The 26032-nt window shown below is 46.2% G+C and overlaps 1 protein-coding gene across 2 annotated transcripts in view; it reads left to right on the forward strand.

The window, feature by feature from the left end:
- Positions 1-26032, forward strand: part of WDR70 (WD repeat domain 70) — a 596086-nt gene that overhangs the window by 524923 nt on the left and 45131 nt on the right. For both annotated transcript variants that reach the window (XM_030193048.1, XM_030193049.1), the window contains exon 14: positions 2948-3048. In XM_030193048.1, coding sequence (XP_030048908.1) covers positions 2948-3048 — 101 coding nt within the window. The remainder of the gene's footprint in view (positions 1-2947; positions 3049-26032) is intronic.

Below are 26032 nucleotides of genomic sequence, written 5' to 3' on the forward strand. Positions count from 1 at the left end.
CGAGTAAAAAATTGATTTACTTCTACTCATTTTATACCACTCAGGATTTTGTAGCCCTCAGTCATATCTCCCCTCATTCGTCTCTTTTCCAAGCTGAAGAGCTTTAGTCTTTCCTCATACTAGAGGAGTTCCATCCCCTTTATCGTTTTGGTCACTCTTCTTTGAACCTTTTCTAATTCAGCTTTATGTTTATTGAGATACAGTGACCAGAACTGAACGCAATATTCAAGGTTTCAGACGCACCATGGAGCGATGCAAAAGCATTATAGTGTTTTCAGTCTTTTTCACCATCCCTTTCCTAATAATTCCTAGCATCCAATTTCTTTTTTGGCCACTGACACACACTGAGAAGAATATTTCAGCATATTTTCTACAACACCCAGCTCTTTTTCTTGAGCGCTGACCCCCAAAGTGGACCCTAGCGTCAGGTAAGTATGATTCAGATTATTGTTTCCGATATGCATCATCACATCAAATTTCATCTGCCATTTGGATGCCCAGTCTTCCAATTTCCTAAGGACTTCTGGCAATATTTCACAGTCCGCATGTGTTTTAACAACCTTGAATAGTTTTGTATCATCTGCAGATTTGATTACCTCACTCGTAATTCCGATTCCCATATCATTTATAAATATGTTAAATAGTACTGGTCCCGGTACAGATCCCTGCAGCACTCCACTGTTCACCCTTCTCCATTGAGAAAAATGACCATTTAACCCTACCCTCTGTTTTCTGTCCAATAACCAATTCCTAATCCACACCAGAACCTTGCCTCCTATCCCATGAATCTTTAATTTTCTCAGGAGTCTCTCATGAGGAACTTTATCAAAAGCTTTCTGTAAATCTAGGTACACTACATCAACCGGTTCACCTTTATCCACATGTTTATTCACGCCTTCAAAGAAATGAAGCAAATTGTTGAGGCAAGACTTCCCTTGGCTGAACCCATGCTAACTCTGTCCCATTAAACCGTGTTTGTCTATGTGTTCTATAATTTTATTCTTTATAATAGTTTCCGTTATTTTGCCCAGCACTGACGTGAGGCTTACCGATCTATGATTTCCTGGATCACCCCTAGAACCCTTTTTAAAAATCTGCGTCACATTGGTCACTCTCCAATCTTCAGGTACTATGAACAATTTTAACAACAGGAGTCACCACCCGGAAAAAAGATCTAGGTGTCATTGTTGATGATACGGTGAAACCGTCTGCTCAGTGTGCCGCAGTGGCTAAGAAAGCAAATAGAATGTTAGGAATTATTAGGAAAGGAATGGAAATCAAAGATGAGAATGTTATAATACCCTTGTATCACTTCATAGTGCAACTGCACTTCGAATAAATGGGCAATTCTACAACTACTACTATTCATTTCTGTAGTAACATAGGAAATGATGCCAGATAAAGACCTGTACGGTCCATCCAGTCTGCCCAGCAAGATAAACTCATTTTACATGGTATGTGATACTTTATACTGAAGTTTGATTTGTCCTTGCCATTCTCAGGGCACAGACCCTAGAAATCTGCCCAGCACTCTTCTTGTACTAAAAGTTCTGAAGCTAATGTCGAAGCCCCTTAAAATTTAAACTCAAGACCATCCATATCTGTTAAGTCACGATCAGGGCGTAGACTGAAGAAGTCTGCCCAGCACTGGTTTTGCTTCCCAATTACCGGCGTCGCCACCCAATCTCCGCTAAGATTCCGTGGATCCATTCCTTCTAAACAGGATTCCTTTGTGTTTATCCCATGCATGTTTGAATTTCATTACCATTTTCATCTCCATCACCTCCTGCGGGAGGGCATTCCACATATCCACCACCCTCTCTGTGAAAAAATACTTCCTAATATTACTCCTGAGTCTGCCCCCCTACAACCTCAATTCATGTCCTCTAGTTCTACTTCCTTCCGGTCTCCGGAAAAGGTTTGCAGATTAATACCTTTCAAATATTTGAACGCCTGTATCACATCACCCCTGTTTCTCCTTTCCTCCAAGGTATACATGTTCAGGTCAGCAAGTTTCTCCTCGTACGTTTTGCAATGCAAATCCCATACCATTTTTATCAGCTTAGTTTACGTATCCTGGCACCTCTTTGGGATTATGATGCTCTGGTTGGTGTTTGGAATCAGAATTTTCTTTGGTTGCTCATGAAACACTTGAAGTGTCTTACCCATTCTGTATTCTTTCAAGAATAACAGTATAAGTTTCTGCTTCGTCTGTATATTTCTCTTCATCAGGCATATTTGGCTCATCTTACAGACGCGGCCGAGTGCCCATGATAAAGGACTGAGCCAGTGATGATGTTGCATTTCTTTTGGACATGTTCTTTGATAAAACCTTTTTGGTCATGAGTACTCACTTGTCTGTCTATGATTTTGGGTAGGTGACTGCTGCTCCAAGTGGACATTCAGTTGCTCTTGAACTTTGTCTCTTTGGGCCTCAGATCAGATCCTAATTTTGTTTTACACAAGGCCTATTTTCTGGCTCAAAAGTTTATTTTGATGTGCTGGAGACAGGCTGCCGCCCAGCCAGTGACTGCTTGAAGTTTTTCATCTCATGAAGATGGAAAAATTGGATGTTGAATGGAGGGCTCCTAGGTCCTGGAAAACCTTTCAACAAATTTGGTCCCTGGTGTGGGATCGTTTGCCACATTGCACTTGTAGCTACTTGTTGAACCTGTAACTTGAAGTACTTGCTTTTTTGAGGAGGAGGGAGGGTGACACAGTTTGGGATAATTATGATTGTGGGTTCAGATCACCATGAAGACTCAACATGTGCAGTCTGATCCAATTGTTTTGTATTCTGTGACTGGGGCAAGGGGTGGTGGTGGTGTGAAAATTTAAAACCAATATGTTGTAATGCTTTTTAGCGTGTTGTTGCATTCTGTGGCTGTTATAAAGATTAATTTTTTTTTTAAACAGAGTAATAATGAGGCATGGATTTTTTTTTCAGAGTGTTGTGCGTTGCTTATGGCATCCTAAACTGAATCAGATCATGGTCGGCACAGGAAATGGATTGGCTAAAGTGTACTATGATCCCAACAGGAGCCAGAGGTAGCGTATTGAATATAGACAAAATTAATATTATAGATTTTCATACTGAGATGAATGTTTATCTTTACTCCATGATTTCTTGATTAAAAATAAGGTGTATGTTAATACTAAAATGGCATTTAAGTGTTATCCAATGTTATTTCAGTATTTAAAATGTATACGTTTGGAAATGGATGTTGAAGGTCAATGTATTTAATTATCGATTTCTGTTGCAAAGAGTGTGATGTGCTAAATTAAGAAGTGGTTCTCAAACAGGATGATATGTGCACAAACACCAAATAGCCATGTAATTATATTTATGAATTTCTGTGTTGCGCTATTTGGGGTGTTTGTGTATGATTAAGAATGTATTTGTGGAAATTATGCAAAATTGTTCATGAGCTGAAAAACCATACAAATTTGCTCATTAACCATTTTGCTGTAGCTAATTTACATGTACAAAACTGCCCAATTTTTTGATTTTCTGCAACATATAACTACTTCTCAAGGAGGCATAGGTAGTTTTTGCAAAAATATTGACGATTTCCTGCAAACCTTATTTCTACAAAATCTTCACAGGAGTCATTTGCATTTCATGCGAAATGGCCTTGCACGGATTTTATCCTTTTAATACATTGGCCTTAAAGTCGCAACAGTGTAGGTATGCTGAAGTTGTACAGTATATGTCCAAATATATCATGGCAATTTTATAAGCTGGCGCCTAGGCACCAAAAGCATACATATATTATTGAATACTAACATTTGTATGTGTGATAGGCACCACTAATTGGCATTTTCAGTTATAATTGCTAGGTGCTATTCTGTAACTGATGCATACCTTAGGAGCCAACTTTTCAAAATGATTGGGGGTGCTGAATATTTATTTTTTTTACAGGTGGTGCATTCCCCCCACCCTCTCCCACTCCCCCTCGTCCCCCTCCCCCTCGTCCCCCTCCCTCGTCCCCCCTCCACCTCCCTCTGAGTTCCAGGCCCCCTTCCCTCCCATCCAGTTCCAGTCCCTCCAAGTTCCAGGGTCCCCCCTCCCTCCCAGTTCCAGGATCATCCCTCCCTCCCTCCCTCCCAGTTCCAGGGTCTCCCCTCCCTCCCTTCGAGTTCCAGGCCCCCTCCCTCCGAATTTTAAAAGTCATCTATCTTACCTCGTCGGGGTTAGGGCGGCAGCAGTGGTAAAAAGCATGCAGGCTCGGCTCGGTGCTTAGTTGTTTTCCCTTTTCTGTCTCTCAGCTCTGGTCCTGCCCTTGCGGAAACAGGAAATGAGGGCGGGACCAGAGCTGAGAAAGAGAGAAGGGAAAACAACTAAGCACCGAGCCGAGCCTGCATGCTTTTTACCGCTGCTGCCGCCCTAACTCCGACGAGGTAAAATAGATGACTTTTAAAATTTGGAGGGAGGGGGGCCTGGAACTCGATGAGAGGAGGGAGGGAGGGAACAAACTTCTGGTGGTGAACGAACTTCCAGTGGGTGAAATATTGGGGGTGCTCAAGTACCCACAGCACCCACGGAGTCGGCGCCTATGATGTATACAAGGTTGCATATATTTGGTGGGATATGGACATATCAGCAAGCAATGTGCTCAATTTACTACTACTACTACTACTTAACATTTCTAGAGCGCTACTAGGGTTACGCAGCGCTGTACAATTTAACAAAGAGAGACAGTCCCTGCTCAAAGAGCTTACAATCTAATAGACAAGTGAACGGTCGGTCCGATCGGGGCAGTCAAATTGGGGCAGTCTGGATTCACTGAACGGTAAGGGTTAGGTGCCGAACGCAGCATTGAAGAGGTGGGCTTTAAGCAAAGACTTGAAGATGGGCAGGGAGGGGGCTTGGCGTAAGGGTTCAGGATGGATCAGTTAATCCATGTATACAAATTTGAATCCGTTTGAGTGCTGCTGTTTTTCTAAAAAAAGGAAAAGTTTAGCAAGATTATTTACCATTACTAGAGTAAAAGGAGAGAAATAATTTAACTGTAAGCCAGAGATTTATTTAAAACTATAGGGTAACATATAGTAACATAGTAAATGATGGCAGATAAAGACCTGTATGGTCCAGCCAGTCTGCCCACCAAGATAAACTCATTTTACATGGTATGTGATACTTTATATGTATACCCGAGTTTGATTTGTCCTTGCCATTCTCAGGGCAGAGACTGTATAAGTGTGCCCAGCACTCTTCTTGTACTAAGTTCTGATGCTAACATTGAAGTCCCTTAAAATTTGCACTCCAGCCCATCCCTATTTATTCAGTCACAATCAGGACGTAGACAATAGAAGTCTGCCCAGTACCGGTTTTGTTTCCCAATTGCTGGCGTCGCCACCTAATCTCTGCTAAGATTCTGTGGATCCATTCCTTCAAAACATGATTCCTTTGTGTTTATCCCACGCATGTTTGAATTCCATTACCATTTTCATCTCCACTACCTCCCGTGGGAGGGCATTCCACATATCCACCACCCTCTCTGTAAAAAAAATACTTCCTGACATTACTCCTAAGTCTGCCCCCATCAACCTCAATTCATGTCCTCTAGTTCTACCGCCTACCCGTCTTTGGAAAAGATTCATTTGCGGATTAATACCTTTCAAATATTTGAACATATGTATCATGTCACCCCTGTTTCTCCTTTCTTCCAAGATACACATGTTCATGTCAGCAAGTCTCTTCTCGTACGGTTTGCAATGCAAATCCCGTACCATTTTTGTAGCTTTCCTTTGCACCGCTTCCAGTCTTTTTACATCTTTAGCAAGGTACGGCCTCCAAAACTGATCACAATACTCCAAGTGGGACCTCACCAACACCTCCTTTCTTCTGCTGGTTATTCCCCTCTCTATTCAGCCTAGCATCCTTCTGGCCATGGCCGTCACCTTGTCGCATTGTTTCTTCACCTTCAGACCCTCAGACACCAACACCCCAAGGTCTCTCTCCTGTGTCGAGCTTACTAATCTCTCTCCTCCTATTTGGTATCTCTCTTTAGGGTAGGGTGTAGTTTACACTACAATTTTTGTTTCTTTTATTTTGTTTTTATTTTTCTTTTCAGTTTTGTGCCTCTGAGAAAGTCATTTTATAGTTTGGTTTATGTTCATCAGGTTTATGATCTTTACTGCACCACTTTTGTTGAGCCAGCCAGTTTCCTAGTTTAAACCTAAATGTTGCAAATTAGTATGCGGTATAGTCCAGCTTCATGAAGTCCTCTCATCCAGTTAATATAAGTAGATGCATGTGATAACAATTACTACTACTACTACTATTTAGCATTTCTATAGCGCTACAAGGCATACGCAGCGCTGTACAAACATAGAAGAAAGACAGTCCCTGCTCAAAGAGCTTACAATCTAATAGACAAAAAAATAAATAAAGTAAGCAAATCAAATCAATTAATGTGAACGGGAAGGAAGAGAGGAGGGTAGGTGGAGGCGAGTGGTTACGAGTCAAAAGCAATGTTAAAGAGGTGGGTTTTCAGTCTAGATTTAAAGGTGGCCAAGGATGGGGCAAGACGTAGGGGCTCAGGAAGTTTATTCCAGGCGTAGGGTGCAGCGAGACAGAAGGCGCGAAGTCTGGAGTTGGCAGTAGTGGAGAAGGGAACAGATAAGAAGGATTTATCCATGGAGCGGAGTGCACGGGAAGGGGTGTAGGGAAGGACGAGTGTGGAGAGATACTGGGGAGCAGCAGAGTGAATACATTTATAGGTTAGTAGAAGAAGTTTGAACAGGATGCGAAAACGGATAGGGAGCCAGTGAAGGGTCTTGAGGAGAGGGGTAGTATGAGTAAAGCGACCCTGGCGGAAGATGAGACGGGCAGCAGAGTTTTGAACCGACTGGAGAGGGGAGAGGTGACTAAGTGGGAGGCCAGCAAGAAGCAGATTGCAGTAGTCTAAACGAGAGGTGACAAGGGTGTGGATGAGGGTTTTGGTAGAGTGCTCGGAAAGAAAGGGGCGGATTTTACGGATGTTGTAAAGAAAGAAACGACAGGTCTTGGCGGTCTGCTGGATATGAGCAGAGAAGGAGAGAGAAGAGTCAAAGATGACCCCAAGGTTTCAAGCTGAGGAGACAGGGAGAATGAGAGAGCCATCAACAGAAATAGAAAACGGGGGGAGCGGGGAGGGGGGTTTTGGGGGGGAAAATGAGAAGCTCGGTTTTGGTCATATTTAATTTCAGGTGGCGTTGAGACATCCAGGCAGCAATGTCAGACAAGCACGCTGAAACTTTGGTTTGGATGCAAGGTGAGATATCAGGGGTAGAAAGGTAGATTTGGGAGTCATCAGCATAGAGGTGGTAGGAAAAGCCATGGGATGAGATTAATGAACCAAGGGAAGAAGTGTAGATAGAAAAGAGGAGGGGACCAAGAACAGAACCCTGAGGTACGCCGACAGGCAGAGGGATAGAAGTAGAAGAGGATCCACCAGAGTGAACACTAAAGGTGCGGAGGGAGAGGTAGGAAGAGAACCAGGAAAGGACAGAGCCCTGGAATAAGTCTGCATAAAGGGGTTGTGAACAATGTATATAACCATTATCTAAAGAAAAGAGAATTTTGAGGTTATATTTGAAAATCCTGGATTTGATCTAGAGACTTTGGCTTATGAGCACTAGCTCCAGATCTCTAGAAGCGTTCACAGGTTTTCTGTCAACTTAATGAAAAGCTGCCACCTGCGGCATCGATGTCAGCTGCCACCCAGGTTGGCTCCCCTTCGACGTCGGTGGAGGGAGCTTCGCCGCAGTTGGACCGTGCATCGGCCTCTCGACATCACCATAGAGGACATTGTTCCTCAGCGTCGAGGCAGGTTCAGTGTCGAAGCACCTTAACACAGGCTTTATCCGATACTGAGCAGGAGCGCTCATGGGAGTCAGAGGAAGATAATACAATACAAAACTGAACAACAGCCCAACACAATCCAACAGGTTGTGTAGAAATAGATGTGACAAAAATGGGAAATACCCTCAGAAACCAAGGCTCCCGCCAAGGTCTGATCAACAATACACTGTTATCTAAGAAAGATTTTGTGTCTGTGATCTGATTTCTTTCATGGGGTATATATTCCCTATTTGTTTCATTTCAAATTTCAAACATTATTCTTAGGATAACTGAGTCAAAAACATTTCAAGCAACAGCATAGTCTACTTTTACTTATTACTATAAATGCTGGCTTGACTACCCCGCAGCATAACTGCTGACTTTCTTTCTCTTTCAACAGGGCCCAATTTGTTTCACCCACAGCAGGGCTTCATCAGGAACCATTCAAATAAGTCATAATATCAGGGGTATTAGTTTCAGAGTAACTTGACTTCTCTTGAAACAGGCCTGGTTTCTGAGGGTATTTCCCATTTTTGTCACATCTATTCTACACAACCTGTTGGATTGTGTTGAGCTGTTGTTCAGTTTTGTATTGTATTAGCTTACCTATTTTTGATCAACAGCCTGTACTGTTGTTCTTTTGAGTACAAAGTCAGAGGAAGATCCCAAGTACTTTTCTTCTGATGAGTCCTTTGGGATTTCTTCTGATCCTTCCCCTCCGCCAGAGAGGAGGCTATCTCCACCGGAGAGTCTGTCCTTTGTCTCTTTTGTCTGGGAAATGGCTACGGCTATTCTCTTCCCTGTGTAGGTTGAGGATGAGCCCAGGGCTGAGATGCTCGAGGTCCTGGATTATTCTTCTCCACCTAAACAGGATGTGACAGTTCCTCTGCATAAGATACTGAAGGATGTCCTTATGTGAAACTGGTCGGCCCCTCTGTCTGACCCCGTGGTCCCAAAGAAAGCTGAATCCCAGTATCGGATCCAAGGTGAACCTGGGTTGATGAGGTCCCAGTTACCCCACAATTCCATGGTAGTGGACTCCGCCCTCAAAAGAGCCGAGAGTACTAGGGACTATGCCTCAGCGCCCCCAGGCAGAGAATCTAGGACCTTGGACTTTTTTGGGAGGAAGGCTTATCAGGCCGCTATGCTCTCTGCCAAAATCCAGACATATCAGCTCTTCACGAGCATCCACTTGCGGAACTCAGTGAGGCAACTGTCTACCTTGGTTGATGCACTCCCTCCGGAGCAGGTCGAGCCTTTTCGTCAGGTGGTCAGGCAGCAGAAGGCGTTCGAAAATTACTGGCCAGATGTACGTTCGACAGTTTTGATGTAGCATCCAGGATCGCTGCCCAAAGTATAGTGATGCGCAGACTCTCATGGCTGCATGTCTCTGACCTGGATCATTCGGTCCAGCAGCGGATGGCGGATGTTCCTTGCCGGGGAGATAACCTTTTTGGTGAGAAAGTAGAGGACCTTGTTGACCAGCTCAAAAAGCACAATGATGCTATGGATTCTCTCTCCCGCTGGGCGTCTTCTGCTACTACCTCCTCATATAGGAGGTTCAGTGGAGGGAAGAGGAGTGCTCCCTATTCCTGTGCTAGGCATAGGTACACTCCTGCTTCTCGGCAGCCTGTCCAGTCTCAGCCCCAGCGCGCTCGTTCTGGTCAACAGGGTGCGCCTAAGGCCTCTGCGGCTCCCCAGCAAAAGAAAGGGACGGGCTTTTGACTGGCTCCAGTTCAGCATAGCCTCAGTAAACGTGTCCTTGCCTGTCGGGTGGAGGTTGATATTTTTTGACCAAAGGTGGCCTCTCATAACCTCCGACCAGTGGGTTCTTCAAATAGTCCGGTCTGGATACACCCTCAACCTGGAATCCAAACCTCCAAATTGTCCACCGGGAGCTCATTCTTACAGTTCCCAGCACAAACAGGTACTTGCAGATGAACTCTCTGCCCTTTTACAGGCCCAAGCGGTCGAACCCGTTCCACCAGGGTAGAAGGGCTGGGATTCTATTCCAGGTACTTCCTTGTGCAAAAGAAAACAGGGGGGATGCATCCCATCCTAGACCTAAGGGCCCTGAACAAATTCCTAGTCCTAGAAAAGTTCAGGATGGCTTCCCTGGTCACCCTTTTTCCCATGATTCAGGAAAACGATTGACTATGCTCTCTGGACTTAAAGGATGCTTACACCCACATCTCGATACTTCCAGCTCACAGAAAGTATCTTCAGTTTCGGCTGGGAACACAGCACTTTCAGTATCGTGTACTGCCTTTTAGCCTGGCGTCTGTGCCCAGAGTGTTTACCAAAATGCCTAGCTGTAGTCGCATCGTCGCTACGCAGACTGGGAGTGCATGTGTTTTCTTATCTTGACGATTGGCTGGTGAAGAGCACATCGAAGGAGGGTGCTCTGGAGTCCATGCGAATGACTATTCGGGTACTAGAGCTATTGGGGTTCGTCTTAAATTATCCCAAGTCCCATCTCACCCCAGTCCAAAAATTGGAATTCATTGGAGCCCTGTTGAACACTCAGCTGGAACTTATCTTCCCGAGGCAAGGGAGGACAACCTTCTGTCCCTGATGTCCATGGTTCAAACGTCTCAGCAGGTCTCGGCTCGGCAGATGTTGAGACTTCTGGGGCGCATGGCCTCCACAGTTCATGTAACAACCATGGCATGTCTACATATGAGATCAGCTCAATGAACCCTAGCTTCCCAGTAGTTTCAAGATGCGGGGGATCTAGAGGTTGTAGTCCAACTGTCCGCCAGCTTTCGGAATTCTCTTCAGTGATGGACGATTCGATCCAATTTGACCATGGGGCGACCATTCCAAATTCCTCAGCCAGATAAAGTGCTGACGACAGATGCATCTCTCCTGTGGTGGAGAGCTCATATAGATGGGCTCCACACTCAGGGAGCCTGGTCTTTTCAGGAAAAAAGTCTGCAGATGAACCTTCTGGAATTAAGAGTGATCTGGAATGCTCTAAAGGCTTTCAGAGATCGACTGTCCAACCAAGTAATCTTAATTCAGACAATCAGGTTGCCATGTACTACACCAACAAGCATGGGGGCACCGGGTCTCGGCCTCTGTGTCAGGAAGCCGTCCAGATGTGGCTTTGGGCACAGCATCATGGCATGTTTCTCCAAGCTACTTATCTGGCAGGCATAAGCAACAGTCTGGCCGACAGGCTGAGCAGGATTATGCAACCTCCCGAGTGGTCACTGAACATGGGTGTAGTCCGCAAGATCTTCCGAGCATGGGGCACCCCCTCGGCAGATCTTTTTGCCACTCAGATCAATCACAAGGTCCCTCAGTTCTGTTCCAGGCGTCAGGCCCACGATAGACTATTTATTTATTTATTTGTAACACTTATACCCCGCGCTTTCCAACTAGCATCAGAGGCCTTTCTCCTACATTGGGGGACAGGCCTTCTGTATGCTTATCCTCCCATACCTCTAGTAAGGAAGAGTTTGCTGAAGCTCAAGCAAGACTGTGGAACCATGATCCTGATTGCACCCTTCTGGCCACATTAAATCTGGTTCCCTCTTCTTCTGGAGCTGTCTTCCGAAGAACTGTGGAGATTGGACTGTTTTCCAACCCTCATCACTCAGAATGAGGGGTCGCTTCTACATTCCAACCTCCAATCTCTGGCTCTCACGGCCTGGATGTTGAGAGCTTAGAATTCGCCTCCTTGGGTCTTTCAGAGGGTGTCTCTTGAGTCTTGCTTGCTTCTAGGAAAGATTCCACAAAGAGGTGTTACTCTTTTAAATGGAGGAGGTTTGCTGTGTGGTGTGACAGCAAGGCCCTAGATCCTCTTTCTTGTCCTACACAGACCATGCTTGAATACCTTCTACACTTGTCAGAGTCTGGTCTCAAGATCAACTCCGTAAGAGTTCACCTTAGTGTGATTAGTGCTTATCACCGCCGTGTAGAGGGTAGGCCTATCTCTGGACAGCCTTTAGTTGTTCGCTTCATGAGAGGTTTGCTTTTGTCAAAGCCCCCAAACCTCCACCAATGTCATGGGGTCTCAACATCATTCTCACCCAGCTGATGAAATCTCCTTTTGAGCCACTGAATTCCTGCCATCTGAAGTACTTGACCTGGAAGGTTGTTTTCTTGGTGGCTGTTATTTCAGCTCGTAGAGTCAGTGAGCTTCAGGCCTTGGTAGTGCATGCAACTTATATCAAGTTTCATCACAACAGAGTAGTCCTCCGCAGGCACCCTAAGTTCCTGCCAAAGATGGTGTCAGAGTTCCATCTTAACCAGTCAATTGTCTTGCCAATATTTTTTCCCTGTCCTCATACTCGCCCTGGCGAAAACAGTTTGCACACCTTCTGGACTCCAAGAGAGCTTTGGCCTTTTACTTGGAGTGGACAAAGCCCTTTAGACAGTCCACCCAGTTGTTTGTTTCTTTTGATCCCAACAGGAGGGGAGTTGCCAGCGGAAAACGCACAGACTCCAATTGGCTAGAAGATTGCATTTCCTTCACTTACGCCCAAGCTGGGCTGACTCTGGAGGGCCATGTCACGGCTCACAATGTTAGAGCCATGGCTGCGTAAGTGGCTCACTTAAAGTCAGCTTCCATTGAGGATATTTGCAAGGCTGCAACGTGGTCATCAGTCCACACATTCATATCTCACTACTGCCTCCAGCAGGATACCCGACGTGACAGTCGGTTTGGGCAGTCGGTGCTGCAGAATCCAACTGCACCCCCCCCCCCCCCCCCCCAAGGCCCATTTTTGTTCTGTTCCAGGCTGCACTCTCAGTTAGTTGTTTATGGTTTCAGGTCAATCTATGTTATGTCCTCGCCATTGCGAGGCCCAGTTGACCATGCTCATTATTTTGTGTGAGCCTGATTGCTAGGGATACCCCACATGTGAGAACAAGCAGCCTGCTTGTCCTCTGAGAAAGCGAAGATACATACCTGTAGCAGGTATTCTCCGAGGACAACAGTGGGGATCCTTGGGGGACTCCTCAGGGGTTGCTCCATGATTCTAATAGCATAGTATGTTGTATTACTCTATATGATCTTGTTAGAAAGCCTTTAAACCAGTTCTGGACCTTATCTCCAATTCTGATGCTGCTTAGTTCTGAGAGTAGGATGTCATGGTCCACCAGGTCGAAGACTGAGGACAGGTCAAACTGTAGTAATAGTGCTCAGCCTTTGTTGCTTAGAATGGCTCTGACTTTGTCTACAATGGATATGAGTACTGTTTCTGTGTTATGATGGGTTCTGAAGCCAGATTGAGAGGAGTGTAGGATGTTATGTTGGAGAAGGTAGTGGTTTAGTTGAAGATTGACTTGGCCCTCGGTCAGTTTTGTGAACAGTGGAATTGTGGCCACTGGTCTATAGTTGGATGTTAGTTCAGTGGATCCTTTGATATCTTTGATTAGTGAAGTGATAATAATTCTACCCATTGCTGATACGAGTTGGCCGATAGAAAATTGGTCTTGGATCCATAGGAACAGGTTGCTCAGGACTTTGGTAGAGGGGGAGCACATCAGATAGGGTGGGCAATGGCCAGGCATACAGTAGGATTTGGAGCATCTGTGAAACAGTGAGGTGAAATCTTTCCAGTTTGGAGGGTGGAATTTGACCCAGATCCTGTCTCCTACTATAGTCATTGGATTTGACTCCACAGCTGTGGAACTGTCTTCCATTGAGGTTGTGAAGGTAGACCTCATCATGAGTATCTTGTTTTGAAAAAAGGATTCAAGGTTTGAATGCTGATGGAGTTTTTGTATTGTTTTGCTGTGTTATTCTTAATTTGCTGTGTTAAGTTTGAGGTGTCTGATAGTTTATATACTAGGTGTAAGAGAGCTTTTGTGTCTGAGACATCTGTTCCAATTAATGTAGAGTACCAGGCCTTTTTTTTAATAAATCATTTTTTATGTTCAGTAATCACATGTCTCCATTTCTGTCTCAACTCAGTGTTTCCTGACTTTGTCCATTTTCATTCTAGTTGTCTGCATTTTTGTTTCTGTGAGGTTAGCTCTGGATTGTACCACTTGTTACTCTGTCCAGGTGTACAGGGCAATGTTATCAAGAGTTTTCTCACTGTGTTATAACCATTCATCTCCGAAGTTGTCCCAGTGGTCAATCAGTTGAGAATGTTTAAACTGGTCCAAGAATAGATCTACGTCAATTCTACCCCTCATGGCGTATTTTGTGGAAGGTTTGGTGATATCTTCCTTCTCTCGGTTCCAATTCTGGTTGAAATTGAGCATAAAGTGAACTGATCATATGATTGGTTCCCAATCGACATTGGAGATGCTAATGGAGTGGGTTGAAGTGGTTGCACTTAAGCAGGTCTAGTTGATGGCATTTGAGTGAGTCACTGTGGATTGAGTCATGGAGTAGTTCATAGCTGTTGGCATGTAATAACGTTCATTCACTCTTTGGTCATTCCTATCTTCTAAGTGAATGTTGATATCTCCCAGTAGTATGCTGAACTGTGAATCTAATGAGTTTTTTTAGGACAGAGTCGTAGAACGTCTCCTTCACCTGAGCCCAGCATCCAGTAGGGCAATAGAACAGTATACAGGTTAGCATTTCTCATAGTGAATTGTCGCTGATTTGGCATGCCATCATTTCCAGGTTAGGCGAGAGGAATGAACCAGCTACGATGACTTTGAATTCGCTGTTGTGAATCAGTGCCACTCCACCACCTCTTTTTCCATCTCTGGACTGAGACACAATTTTGAACCCTTGAGAGCATGGGTCATTTACTATGGGGTCCGATACAAAGTGAAGTCATGTTTCTACTAGAAAGACACACCCTGGTTGAGATTCAGTCATCCAGTCATTTAGGATTTGTGCCTTATTGCAGATAGAGCAGGTATTGACAAAGAAGGTGACACACTATCTTTCAATGCACATACTGAAGATACACTTTCCCTGCAGACTTTATCTGCCTCTGTCTAGCTGCCTGCCCCTGTCTGCAGGACAAACAAGGCCTCCACCCTTGGGTAGGTGTGGTCTACAATCTGTATGGCTGGTGTGCGTTCAGATGACTAAGAACCTACTTTATTTCTTCCATCTATGGAGGCATGATATTTCACTACAGAAAACATTTATTTCCATATCATCAAGCTGATCAATCCATAGACTGGTGGGTTGTGTCCATCTACCAGCAGGTGGAGATAGAGAGCAAACTTTTGCCTCCCTATATGTGGTCATGTGCTGCCGGAAACTCCTCAGTATGTTCTCTATCTCAGCAGGTGGTGGTCACACACAGCAGCAGCTCTGGCTAGGCCTCCAAGCCTAATTTTTAGGTTTTGTTGAGGCCTGGGGTTGAGGGCTCTTTTGAGCAAGTGCAAACCTGGTGGTGCCAGGTCCCTCCTTTTCTCCCCCCTCCCGCTGGCTCCGTTTAAAAAAAAAAAAAAAAAAAAATTTTAAACGTCTTTAAAGGCGTTTAATTCGACGTTTCTTTAAACGTTCATTGCAGCTACTCACTGGGACACCAGTTCGTTACAGCTCGGAGCGGCAAGCAGGTAATTTTACCTTTTTATAGCGGGCAGGGGGTTCCCCGATTCTTCTCCTCGTCGCAATGGCGTCGGAGGGTGAGGGCGCAAAGGGTCGCTCCCCGGATCGCTGGAGCGCTTCTAGAGGGGATGCGGGGGTTTTACAACCTGATTCGCCCTTGATGGGTGATAGTTTAGTGACCGATGAATGTCCCGGTCGTTCCTCCGGCGTGGCGGTTTTTTCCCGCCATAAACGCCCATCCCCCGCTCCTCGCCTCCGCCATCTTGGCCGGCCACGCGGCTCGGACGGCTTCTTCGTGGGCCGCCCTTGAGGTTGGAGACATTAATGCCATGAACGCCCTTAATTTGGGCGACGGCACAAAAGCGGCTAAAGTTAAGCGCCGTTCTTCCCGCGCGGCTCCTTCACGGAGTTTCGCGCCGGACGCCATTTTGGATGCGCAGCATGTCTCTCCCCCGCTATTGCGAGCGCCGGTTGAGAGTGCGTCTAGGGCTGTTGCCCAGGCTGCGGAAGTGCACAGTCTGGGGGGTTTCTCCCCCGAGTTTGTTTTGCTGCTGCATCAGGCTTTCCTCATGCAAAACGCTGCCCCTGCTCCCTCTTCTGATAAAGAGGTTGAGGTTCCCAGAGGTAAACGCCCTCGGGTTGATTTCCAGGCCTTGGAGGACTTTTGTCTCCTCCGATGTAGATGAGGGCAGCGTGTCTGAGGTCTCCCAACGATCCTTTGCGGATTCCTTGGAGGAGATAGATCCCCGCTCGGATGGAGCGGATGACCCCTCTGCAGCGCGGCTTTTTAGCCCAGAGGATTTGCCCAACCTGTTGTTACAGGCCATGGACACTTTGAAGATTTCCTCTCCGGAGGACGTCTCTCCCTCAGCCCCTGTTGGCTCTGCCATTATGCTGGGGACGAAGCGCCCGCCTAGAACCTTCCACGTGCATGATGCCATGCACACCTTAATTGCGGCTCAATGGGATGTCCCGGAAACGAGCCTTAAAGTGGCTAGGGCTATGTCCCGCCTCTATCCTTTGGCTGTGAGTGAACGTGAGGCCTATCTGTGGCCTACCGTGGATTCTTTAATCACTGCGGTGACTAAGAAAACGGCGTTGCCGGTGGAAGGTGGCACGGCCCTAAAGGACGCCCAAGACAGAAGATTGGAGGCGGCCTTAAGGTCGTCCTTTGAGGCAGCTGCTTTAAGTTTGCAGGCCTCAGTTTGCGGCTCCTATGTGGCCAGGGCGTGCCGGACTATGGTGCAGCGGGCTTCCCCCTCGGATCATTCCTTGAGGGCTGATTGGCCGGCCCTGGAATCGGGCTTAGCCTATTTGGCAGACTTGCTGTATGATGTCTGGAGAGCCTCAGCTAAAGGCATGGCTCAGACAGTCTCTGCGCGGCGGTGGCTTTGGCTGAAACATTGGTCTGCTGACCACGCCTCTAAATCCCGCCTGGCTAGATTGCCTTTTAAAGGCAAGCTGCTCTTTGGGGTCGAGCTGGACAAAATCGTGACCGATCTCGGCACGTCTAAGGGCAAGAAATTACCAGAGGTCAGGGCTCGGGTTAGTACTCGTCCCGGTACCTCCAGAGGACGGTTGCAGGAAGCCCGTCGGTACCGCCCGGGCAAGTTGGGTTCCTCTGCCCCCTCTTCCTTCAAGAGGAATTTCTCCCCCAAGCAGCATTCCTTTCGCAGAGACCGCCGTCCCGGAGGTGCTCCCTCCGGTCCTCCCCCAGGGTCTCGTACCCAGTGACGGGGCCTTGGTCCACGCCCCAGTGCAGATTGGAGGACGGCTGTCCTCGTTTCTGGGCGAGTGGACCACTATAACTTCAGACGCGTGGGTGCTGGAAGTCATCAGAGACGGCTATAAGCTAGAGTTCTGCCAACCCTTAAGAGACGGGTTTGTACTCTCTCCCTGCAAGTCTCCGGTCAAGCTGTGGTAGTGCAGCAGACCTTGGACAACCTGATCCGCCTGGGTGCGGTCGTTCCGGTGCCAAAAAATCAGATTGGCAAGGGACGTTACTCCATTTACTTTGTGGTTCCAAAGAAAGGAGGTTCTGTCCGGCCTATCCTCGACCTCAAAGGGGTCAATCGGGCCTGGAAAGTGAGGCACTTTCGCATGGAGACTCTCCGCTCTGTTATAGCGGCAGTGAAGGCAGGAGAGTTCTTGGCTTCCTTGGACATCAAGGAAGCGTACCTGCATATTCCCATCTGGCCTCCTCTCCAACGCTTTCTGCGTTTTACAGTCCTGAGACGACACTTCCAGTTCAGAGCCCTCCCTTTCGGGTTGGCTACTGCTCCGCGGACCTTTTCCAAAGTAATGGGGGTCATAGCGGCCTTCCTGCTAAAGGAAGGAGTACAAGTCCATCCTTATCTGGACGACTGGTTGATCCGAGCCCCCTCTTATGCAGAGTGCGGCAAAGCTATGGACCGGGTAGTTGCTCTTTTGAGCTCCCTGGGATGGATCATCAACTGGAAGAAGAGCCAGCTGCGCCCGACTCAGTCCCTGGAGTATCTGGGAGTTCGATTCGACACCCAAGTGGGCAGAGTGTTCCTGCCAGACAATCGGATTGTCAAGCTTCAGGCTCAGGTGGACTAGTTCCTAGTAGCCTCTCCTATTCGGGCTTGGGACTACGTGCAGCTGTTGGGCTCTATGACGGCCACGATGGAAGTAGTGCCCTGGGCCAGGGCTCATATGAGACCACTACAGCTATCTCTGCTGCTGCGCTGGACTCCGATGTCGGAGGATTATGCTGTGCGCCTTCCCGTGGACCCAGCAGTGCGCAAGGCGCTGAGCTGGTGGACGCAGACAGACAAGTTGTCTGCAGGATTGCCTCTGGTGACCCCAGAGTGGATTGTCGTCACGACAGACGCCTCTTTGATGGGCTGGGGAGCCCACTGCTTGGGAAGGACAGCGCAGGGGCTCTAGTCTCCTGCAGAGGCAAGTGGTCTATTAACCTCCTGGAACTCAGAGCCATTCGGTTGGTGTTATTGGAGTTCATCCCGGTACTGGTGTTGAAGCCTGTACGGGTCCTGTCGGACAATGCCACGGCTGTGGCCTATATCAACCGCCAGGGAGGTACCAAGAGCGCCCCTCTAGCCAAGGAGGCTATGAGTCTTTGCCAGTGGGCGGAAGTGAACCTGGAGCAGCTTTCAGCGGCCCACATTGCCGGAGTCATGAATGTCAAGGCGGACTTTCTCAGTCGCCATACCTTGGAGCCCGGAGAGTGGCAACTATCTGCTCAGGCGTTCTTGGACATCACGAAGCGCTGGGGCCAGCCGAGCCTAGATCTGATGGCGTCATCGGCCAATTGCCAAGTGCCGCGCTTTTTCAGCAGAGGACGGGACCCTCGATCCCTGGGAGTAGATGCTCTTCTCCAACAGTGGCCGACACAAGAGCTCCTCTATGTGTTCCCGCCCTGGCCCATGTTGGGCAGGGTGCTAGACCGGGTGGCAAAGCATCCCGGCAGGGTAATCCTGGTGGGTCCGGATTGGCCCAGACGTCCCTGGTATGCGGACTTGTTCAGGCTCTCAGTCGACGATCCTCTGCGGCTGTCAGTGGAGCAGGGCCTGTTACATCAGGGTCCCGTGGTGATGGAGGATCCCTCTCCCTTTGGTCTTACGGCCTGGCTATTGAGCGGCAGCGTCTGAGGAAGAAGGGCTTCTCAGACAAGGTCATCGCCACTATGCTGAGAGCGAGGAAGCGCTCTACTTCTACTGCTTACGCCAGGGTTTGGCGTATCTTTGCAGCATGGTGTGAAGCAGGCTCACTTTCTCCCTTCACTGCTCCAATTTCTTCAGTGTTGGCGTTCCTGCAAGAAGGTCTGGAGAAAGGCCTGTCGCTCAGTTCCCTTAAAGTCCAGGTAGCGGCTCTGGCTTGCTTCAGGGGCCGCCTGAAGGGTGCTTCCCTGGCTTCGCAGCCAGATGTGGTGCGCTTTCTCAAGGGAGTTAATCACCTGCGCCCTCCTCTGCACTCAGTGGTGCCTGCATGGAATCTCAACCTGGTGCTAAGAGCATTGCAGAAGCCGCCTTTGGAACCCTTGTCGAGGGCATCTCTGAAAGACCTGACGTTGAAAGCAGTCTTTTTGGTGGCTATCACTTCAGCCAGAAGAGTTTCCGAGCTCCAGGCACTCTCATGTCGAGAGCCTTTTCTGCAGTTCACTGAGGCAGGAGTGACTATTCGCACAGTGCCTTCCTTCCTGCCCAAGATTGGTTCTCGCTTCCATGTGAATCAGCAGCTCTGTCTCCCTTCCTTTCGTAGGGAGGACTACCCAGAGGAGTACTCCGCTCTTGAATATCTGGATGTGAGACGAGTCATCATCAGATACTTGGAAGTGACCAATGATTTCCGGAAATCGGATCATCTGTTTGTCCTGTTTGCAGGTCCTCGTAAGGGTCTGCAGGCTGCTAAGCCTACAGTGGCAAGATGGGTCAAGGAAGCCATTGCAGCGGCTTATGTGGCCGCGGGGAAGGTGCCGCCTATCCAGCTGAAGGCTCACTCCACGAGAGCTCAGGCGGCCTCGATGGCAGAGGCCGGATCCGTCTCCTTGGAAGAGATATGCAAGGCGGCAACGTGGGCTTCGGCTCATACATTCTCCAAGCATTACCGTTTGACTGTGGCTGCACGGGCGGAGGCCCGGTTTGGAGCTTCAGTGTTGAGGTCAGGGATTTCTATGTCCCGCCCTGGGTGAGTACTGCTTCGGTACATCCCACCAGTCTATGGATTGATCAGCTTGATGATATGGAAGGTAAAATTATGTATAATCATACCTGATAATTTTCTTTCCATTAATCATAGCTGATCAATCCATAGCCCCTCCCAGATATCTGTACTGTTTATATTCTGGTTGAATTTTAGGTTCAAGTTTAGCCTTCAGTTACTTCAGGAGGACTTCGTGTTCAAGTTCTTCTTTCACTTGGATTCTTCAAGAGTTGAGACGAGTTTGTGTTACAGTGAGCTGCTGCATTCCTCTCCCCTCCGTTTACGGGGCTGGATTGAGACATAAATTCTGCCGGCACTCCCTCCCGCTTCGTGCGGCTGTAGGGCAGCTTTGTACCCCTCCCGCTTCGGCGGTGTTAGGGTCAGTCAGCTCCTCCCGCGGTTGCGGTTGCAGGATAAGCCAGATCCCCCCGCATCGGCGGGTGTGGTGTCCCTCCCCCGCTCCGCGGGGATGAGCTGGACGGATTCCCCTCCCCCACTTGTGTGGGGATGAGCTGGGTTTTCCCCTCCCCCGTTTCGGCGGTGGTGAGCTGGGCAGAGTGTCCCTTCGTGGGTGTAATTCTCTAAGTGCTGAGTCCTGCGGATGGAGCTTTGATATCTACATACTGAGGAGTTTCCGGCAGCACATGACCACATATAGGGAGGCAAAAGTTTGCTCTCTATCTCCACCTGCTGGTAGATGGACACAACCCACCAGTCTATGGATTGATCAGCTATGATTAATGGAAAGAAAATTATCAGGTATGATTATACATAATTTTACCTTAGCCTGCATGCCTCCAATTTCAGCATATTGGACTAGATTCTATATATCACACCTAAAAAATTCATGCCGAAACAAAATACACCTAGGCATATTCTATAAAGTACACCTAAATTTAGGTGTACTTTATAGAATAAGCCTAAATTTCTGCACTGTTTATAGAATTTGCTGAGTGCTCTTTCATGTGACTAAATTTAGTTGCGGGCACTTATGCCAAGTAAAACTTAGTGTAAATGCTGACACCTAAATTAGGCACAGACTGGGTATATTTTATAATAACGCGTATAGATTTTAGAAATGCCCACAATCCGCCCTGGCCACACCCCCTTTTCAACTATGCAACTTAGAATTTATGTGCATCACGTTACAGAATACGCTTAGTTGTTTGTGTAAATTCTAATTAAAGCCAATTAGTGTCAATTATTGCTGGTTAGTTGGCAATTTATCAGTGCTGATTGTTAGCTAAATAAGTTGCGTGAGCAAATCCAGAATACGACTGGATTTGTGCTCACAGTTGTGCTATATAGAATCTAGGGGATGATGTGCTGTCTAAGCATGTCTCACTGTTATTTTCTGTCAGAGTAACTTTTAAATTCATACTATCTGCTTGAGTCAGAGATGCAGAGCATTCCTGTTTCTCATTAGCCAGAACCTTATCTGCTTGCATTTCTTTAGCTAACAGTTCCAGCTGTGTGTTAGCTTTATCTGTTCTGTTGCTGGCACATGCTTCTTGCTTAACACAGTGCTTTACTAGATCTGAAATAATGCTTATCTAGCCCTGAATCACCCAGGTCCGCAGGACTAAATAACTCAGAAGCTACTTGTTGCATTTTGCACATTTATTCACTACATAACAATCAGGTAAATCATTCTTTCTTTTTATTATCCGTCTGTTCCTCAGTAGAGGCCAGCCACACCCTTGAGGTCTCCTTTAGAATGTGAATCTCTGAGAGTTTTAATCTGCAACCTGCTCATCTCTTGATTTAGGTCTTGCAGTCCAGAGGTGGCCCGTTCAAATCCCGCTGCTGCTCCTTGTGATCTTGGGCAAGTCACTTAACCCTGCATTGCCTCAGGTACAAACTGAGCCCTCCTGGGACAGAGAAATAGCCAATGTACCTGAATGTAGCTCACCTTGAGCTACTACTGAAAAAGGTGTGAGCAAAATCTAAATAAATAAATAAAATAAAATAGTAGTGATTGTTAATTGAGCTGCTAAATTGGCAACCTGCTTATCCCTTTTCTCAAGTTTTTCAATTGCAAGTGCTCATTTTCTCTAGAGAGCATGTGCACATCTTCTAGGGTATGGATCTTGCCTGCCCATTCTGAAATTTAAGACCGCAACTGTTTGTTTCAGATTTTTCTCTGACAGTTTCAACTTCCCATCTACGCAGGAGAGAGCAGTCAGGAAAACCTATCCTGATGTTTCCACCACTTTGTGTTCTGCTTACTGCTTCCCAGATTTAAGGTGTGAATTTCAGCTTTCACCCCTTCAGAGGTCACTTCTACATCGAACCTGGCATTGGCCATAGGATCTGCCTAATCTTCTATGATTTTAAGTGCTGAGGTCCATGAGCCACCATAGGAACTCTTAGGGATGGTGCTTCCCTTCTTATCCTGCCATTTAGTACCCCACTTGAACTTAAACATGAATATACCAGGGTACTAAATGGTGGAATTCCTTGCCGAAAAATATAAGATCCCAACATGATTGTTTGTTTTTTTGTAAGCTTTTGAAACCTTTTCTTTTCAAAAAATTTCTGTCAGTTGATCCTTGTGACTAATCCTCTGGTGCCTAATCTCCCCCTTCTATTCTCCCCATATGTTTTATTATTGAATTCTTTATATATTTACAGTTCTTTCCTTATTGATATGTTTGGGTATGTATTTTGTTTCATATTTTGTAATGACTTCTTTTTAGATTGTTAGCCACATTTTACTTGAAATTATACTGGAAAATGTGGGGTATAAATATCATAAATAAATATGTGAAGAGTCTATCAAGAGTACAAGGCTATATCACCAGCATCAAAAAATACATACAGTTTTCTTAGGATTTTCCTAACCTATTCCTCATAATTGTTACATTCACAGATGCAAATCAACACATTATTATCTGGAAAATATCAGGATTCTGACACCATATGATCTAGAACTGCTAGTACCTTATAAGTTCTTTTGTATTTTTGGATGACAAATGTGCATAGACTCCAAACTCACATACTCACCTAGGAAATAAATAGGATAGATACTTTTCTTATGATGCCAGAATGAATAGCTACACAGCTTCTGGTTACAGGTAGATGGTATTCATGGCACTCTCTATCCTTCTGTGCATGGGGAAGGGGCATGAAGGGTCTGAATTGCAGAGACTTGTGGCTGCATCTCCACAATGCACAGTTGAAATATAAGAGCAAAAGAAAAGAAAAAACCTTCAAACATACCAATGCATAGCGCAGTTATACTCTTGCTTTGCCCAGCCCAGACAGGGCAACCAATCAAAATATGTACACATGCACAGAGCCTGGTCAGGGTAGCATGTGCATGTATACAGAAAGGAATGTTTCTCTGTTACTAACTGATAAGGGGAAGAGGGGGTGAAGGACTCTGGCTATGACAGGGAGATTCAGTGACAAAGCAGTACAAACATAGACATGTCAGATAAGAAAAACAGATACCTCTCCATAGGTATCCAAGGCAAGGCCTATGGCGAGGCCTCTAAAAAGCCCAATTCACAGCCTATGGGGGCCCAATTTTCAGTGACAAAAGCAGGTTTGTTCCATTCTGCATCACCCTCACCCCCCCCCCCCCCCAACTCAAAATTTAAATATTTTACCTGTTGAAGATCCCGAAGCCCAGCCAGCTGAATACCTCCTCCAAAGGCAGCCGGATCTCCATTTTACCAAGCTTGGCAGTCAACAGCTGCAACCCTGAGCCACTAACTCCGGCATCCTGTGCATTTTTAGTTGTTGTCATCAGTGGCTCATGAATGCTATTGCCAACTACCGAGCTTGGTAGAAGGGAGTTCTAGCCAACTTCGGAGGAGGTCCTGCTGGCAAGGCTTTGGGATCCCTACCAGCTACAGCCAGTGTTAGACATTCTGGAGCCCAGGGCAGAAAATAAGGATGGGGCACACTGATCCCTACTGCTCCCTTGCATCCCCCTCTCCAATCTCCCTACCTCCCATTACTATCACATATTATCAGACCCTCACCAAATACAGAACAAGGGATCACAAATTAGAAATAAAAAGGTGCAGAAAAAAATTGAACTAGGAACCCCAAGAAGTTAAACTTGGCATTTACTGCAACACTGGAGAAATAAAAACAGAAATGTATTTTCTTTTATAACTAACATAATACAAAGACACCTGCTATGCACATTTTCCAAAGCTCTTGTGTTCCAGTTAATAAATTCAAAATAAAATGCTTTTTTCTACCTATGTTGTCTGGACATTTTATTTTTCTATCATGTTGGACCCAATTTCTCTTTTCTGCTTTCCTATCTTCTTCTAAATCTGTTTCCAGTGGCTGCTCTCCATTTGTCTTTCCTCCTCTCTCCTGTCTTGTTCCATTTCCTTACTTCACCTGTCTCTGATATATTGATCCTTCCCTTTTAGCTCTTTCCTTTCTTTTTTATTTTCTGTCTCTTTGTCCACTCAAATATCACCATTTTTCTTACCCTTCTCCATAGGCGCCCGGTATAAGAGGCTTGGGGAGGCTATGCCTCCCCAGCCACAGCAGGATGGATCAGCTGTTTCTATAGAAATGCTAAATAGTATTAGTAGTAGTTCTCCTGCGAGTCCTGCTGCTCTGGGATAGCAGCAGCTGCAGTGAAAGCCATCTCTAGCCTTATGTATAACCAGTTGTAATTTGATCATCTTACTGCTGGGAGAGCAGAGCAGGGGAGGGGGGTTGGCTGGAGGTGTCCGGGATTGCCAGGGAGATATTTAACTAGGATCATGAATTCCTGCACATGAGCAATTCACACCAAAGAGACTTGCACTGACCCCTGAAATGTTAAAAGTGCTAAAATAAGTTTTAAAAGTATTTGCATTAAATCTAATTGCAGAATTTAGGTGCTAGGAAGTGGGATTGGTATGCTATGTACTCAAATTTGCTCAAGCCATATGCAAATTAGTCCATTTTTGTGAGGTTCTCATTTGCATATTTATGGGTAAAAATTGTTGGAAATGTTTACAGCCTTAATGTTAGGGCATGGCTCTGATCAAAAATGTGAACTTTGATCCAAAAATGAAGGGTTTAGCTAGTGTTTTTGACTAAAAATTCCCATTAGAGTGTCTGTATGTTAATCTGCATTCACATAGAGCTCTCTGATTGGATGAGCAGCTCCTGTTAGAAAATCTGCCCGGGAACAGAGAGGAGAGGAGAGAATCAATGGGTAGGTGGGTGTGAATGGCTGGAGGGGGGGCAGGGGAGAGGAGAGAATCAATGGGTGGGTATGGATGGCTGGAGGGGGAGGCAGGGGAGCGAGGACAAGAAATGAAGAAAGGCAGAAAGTAAAGAAATAAATGGAAAGGAAGCCCTGGAAACGGAGTTAAGAGGACAGATAGCAGCAGAATCGGATACTGGGCCAGCATGATCAGAAAAACAAAGTCACCAGAAAACCAAGATAGAGAAGATAATTTTATTTTCATTATAGTGTTTGGAATATGTCCACTTTGAGAATCAGGTGCTCAACATTAAATGTTTATATTTATTTACTTATGCGCATGGCATTTTATCCCACATTAAACATGAATTAGGATGTTTTGTGGCTCTACATGAGAATTGTGATATTATGATCCTTGTTTCATATTGTTGACGGTCTACATTTTCCGTATGGGTGGTATATTGGTGTATTAGGTTCTGCCCAGTGTAATATGTATGGTACAGTGAGGTTCTGAGTGTGTTTTTGCACAAAGTTGTGCATAGTGTTTTGTAGTTACAATTGTGGTTAGTATATGCTTTGAGCAACCACTTTATTCTTTGACATATGATACATATCTAATATCTAAATTTAATAAAAGGTATTAATTGTGACTTTTTATTTATTTTTTCTGTGTGTTATCAGACAATTATGGATTTAAGCTCCACCCCTGGCCCCACCCCTAACCCCGCCCTCTTAGCCTCCCCAAACAGTTGGGCCACCGACCGCCTATGCCCTCATTCTTTTTTACTTTTCAACTACCTATCAACTTTTCATCTTTTTCTCTCACCCCTAGCTCTCCTACTTCCCTTCTCACTCCATCCCCATCCTCTTA

The sequence above is a fragment of the Microcaecilia unicolor genome, chromosome 2 (genome assembly GCF_901765095.1).
Source record: "Microcaecilia unicolor chromosome 2, aMicUni1.1, whole genome shotgun sequence".
Lineage (NCBI taxonomy): Eukaryota > Metazoa > Chordata > Amphibia > Gymnophiona > Siphonopidae > Microcaecilia > Microcaecilia unicolor.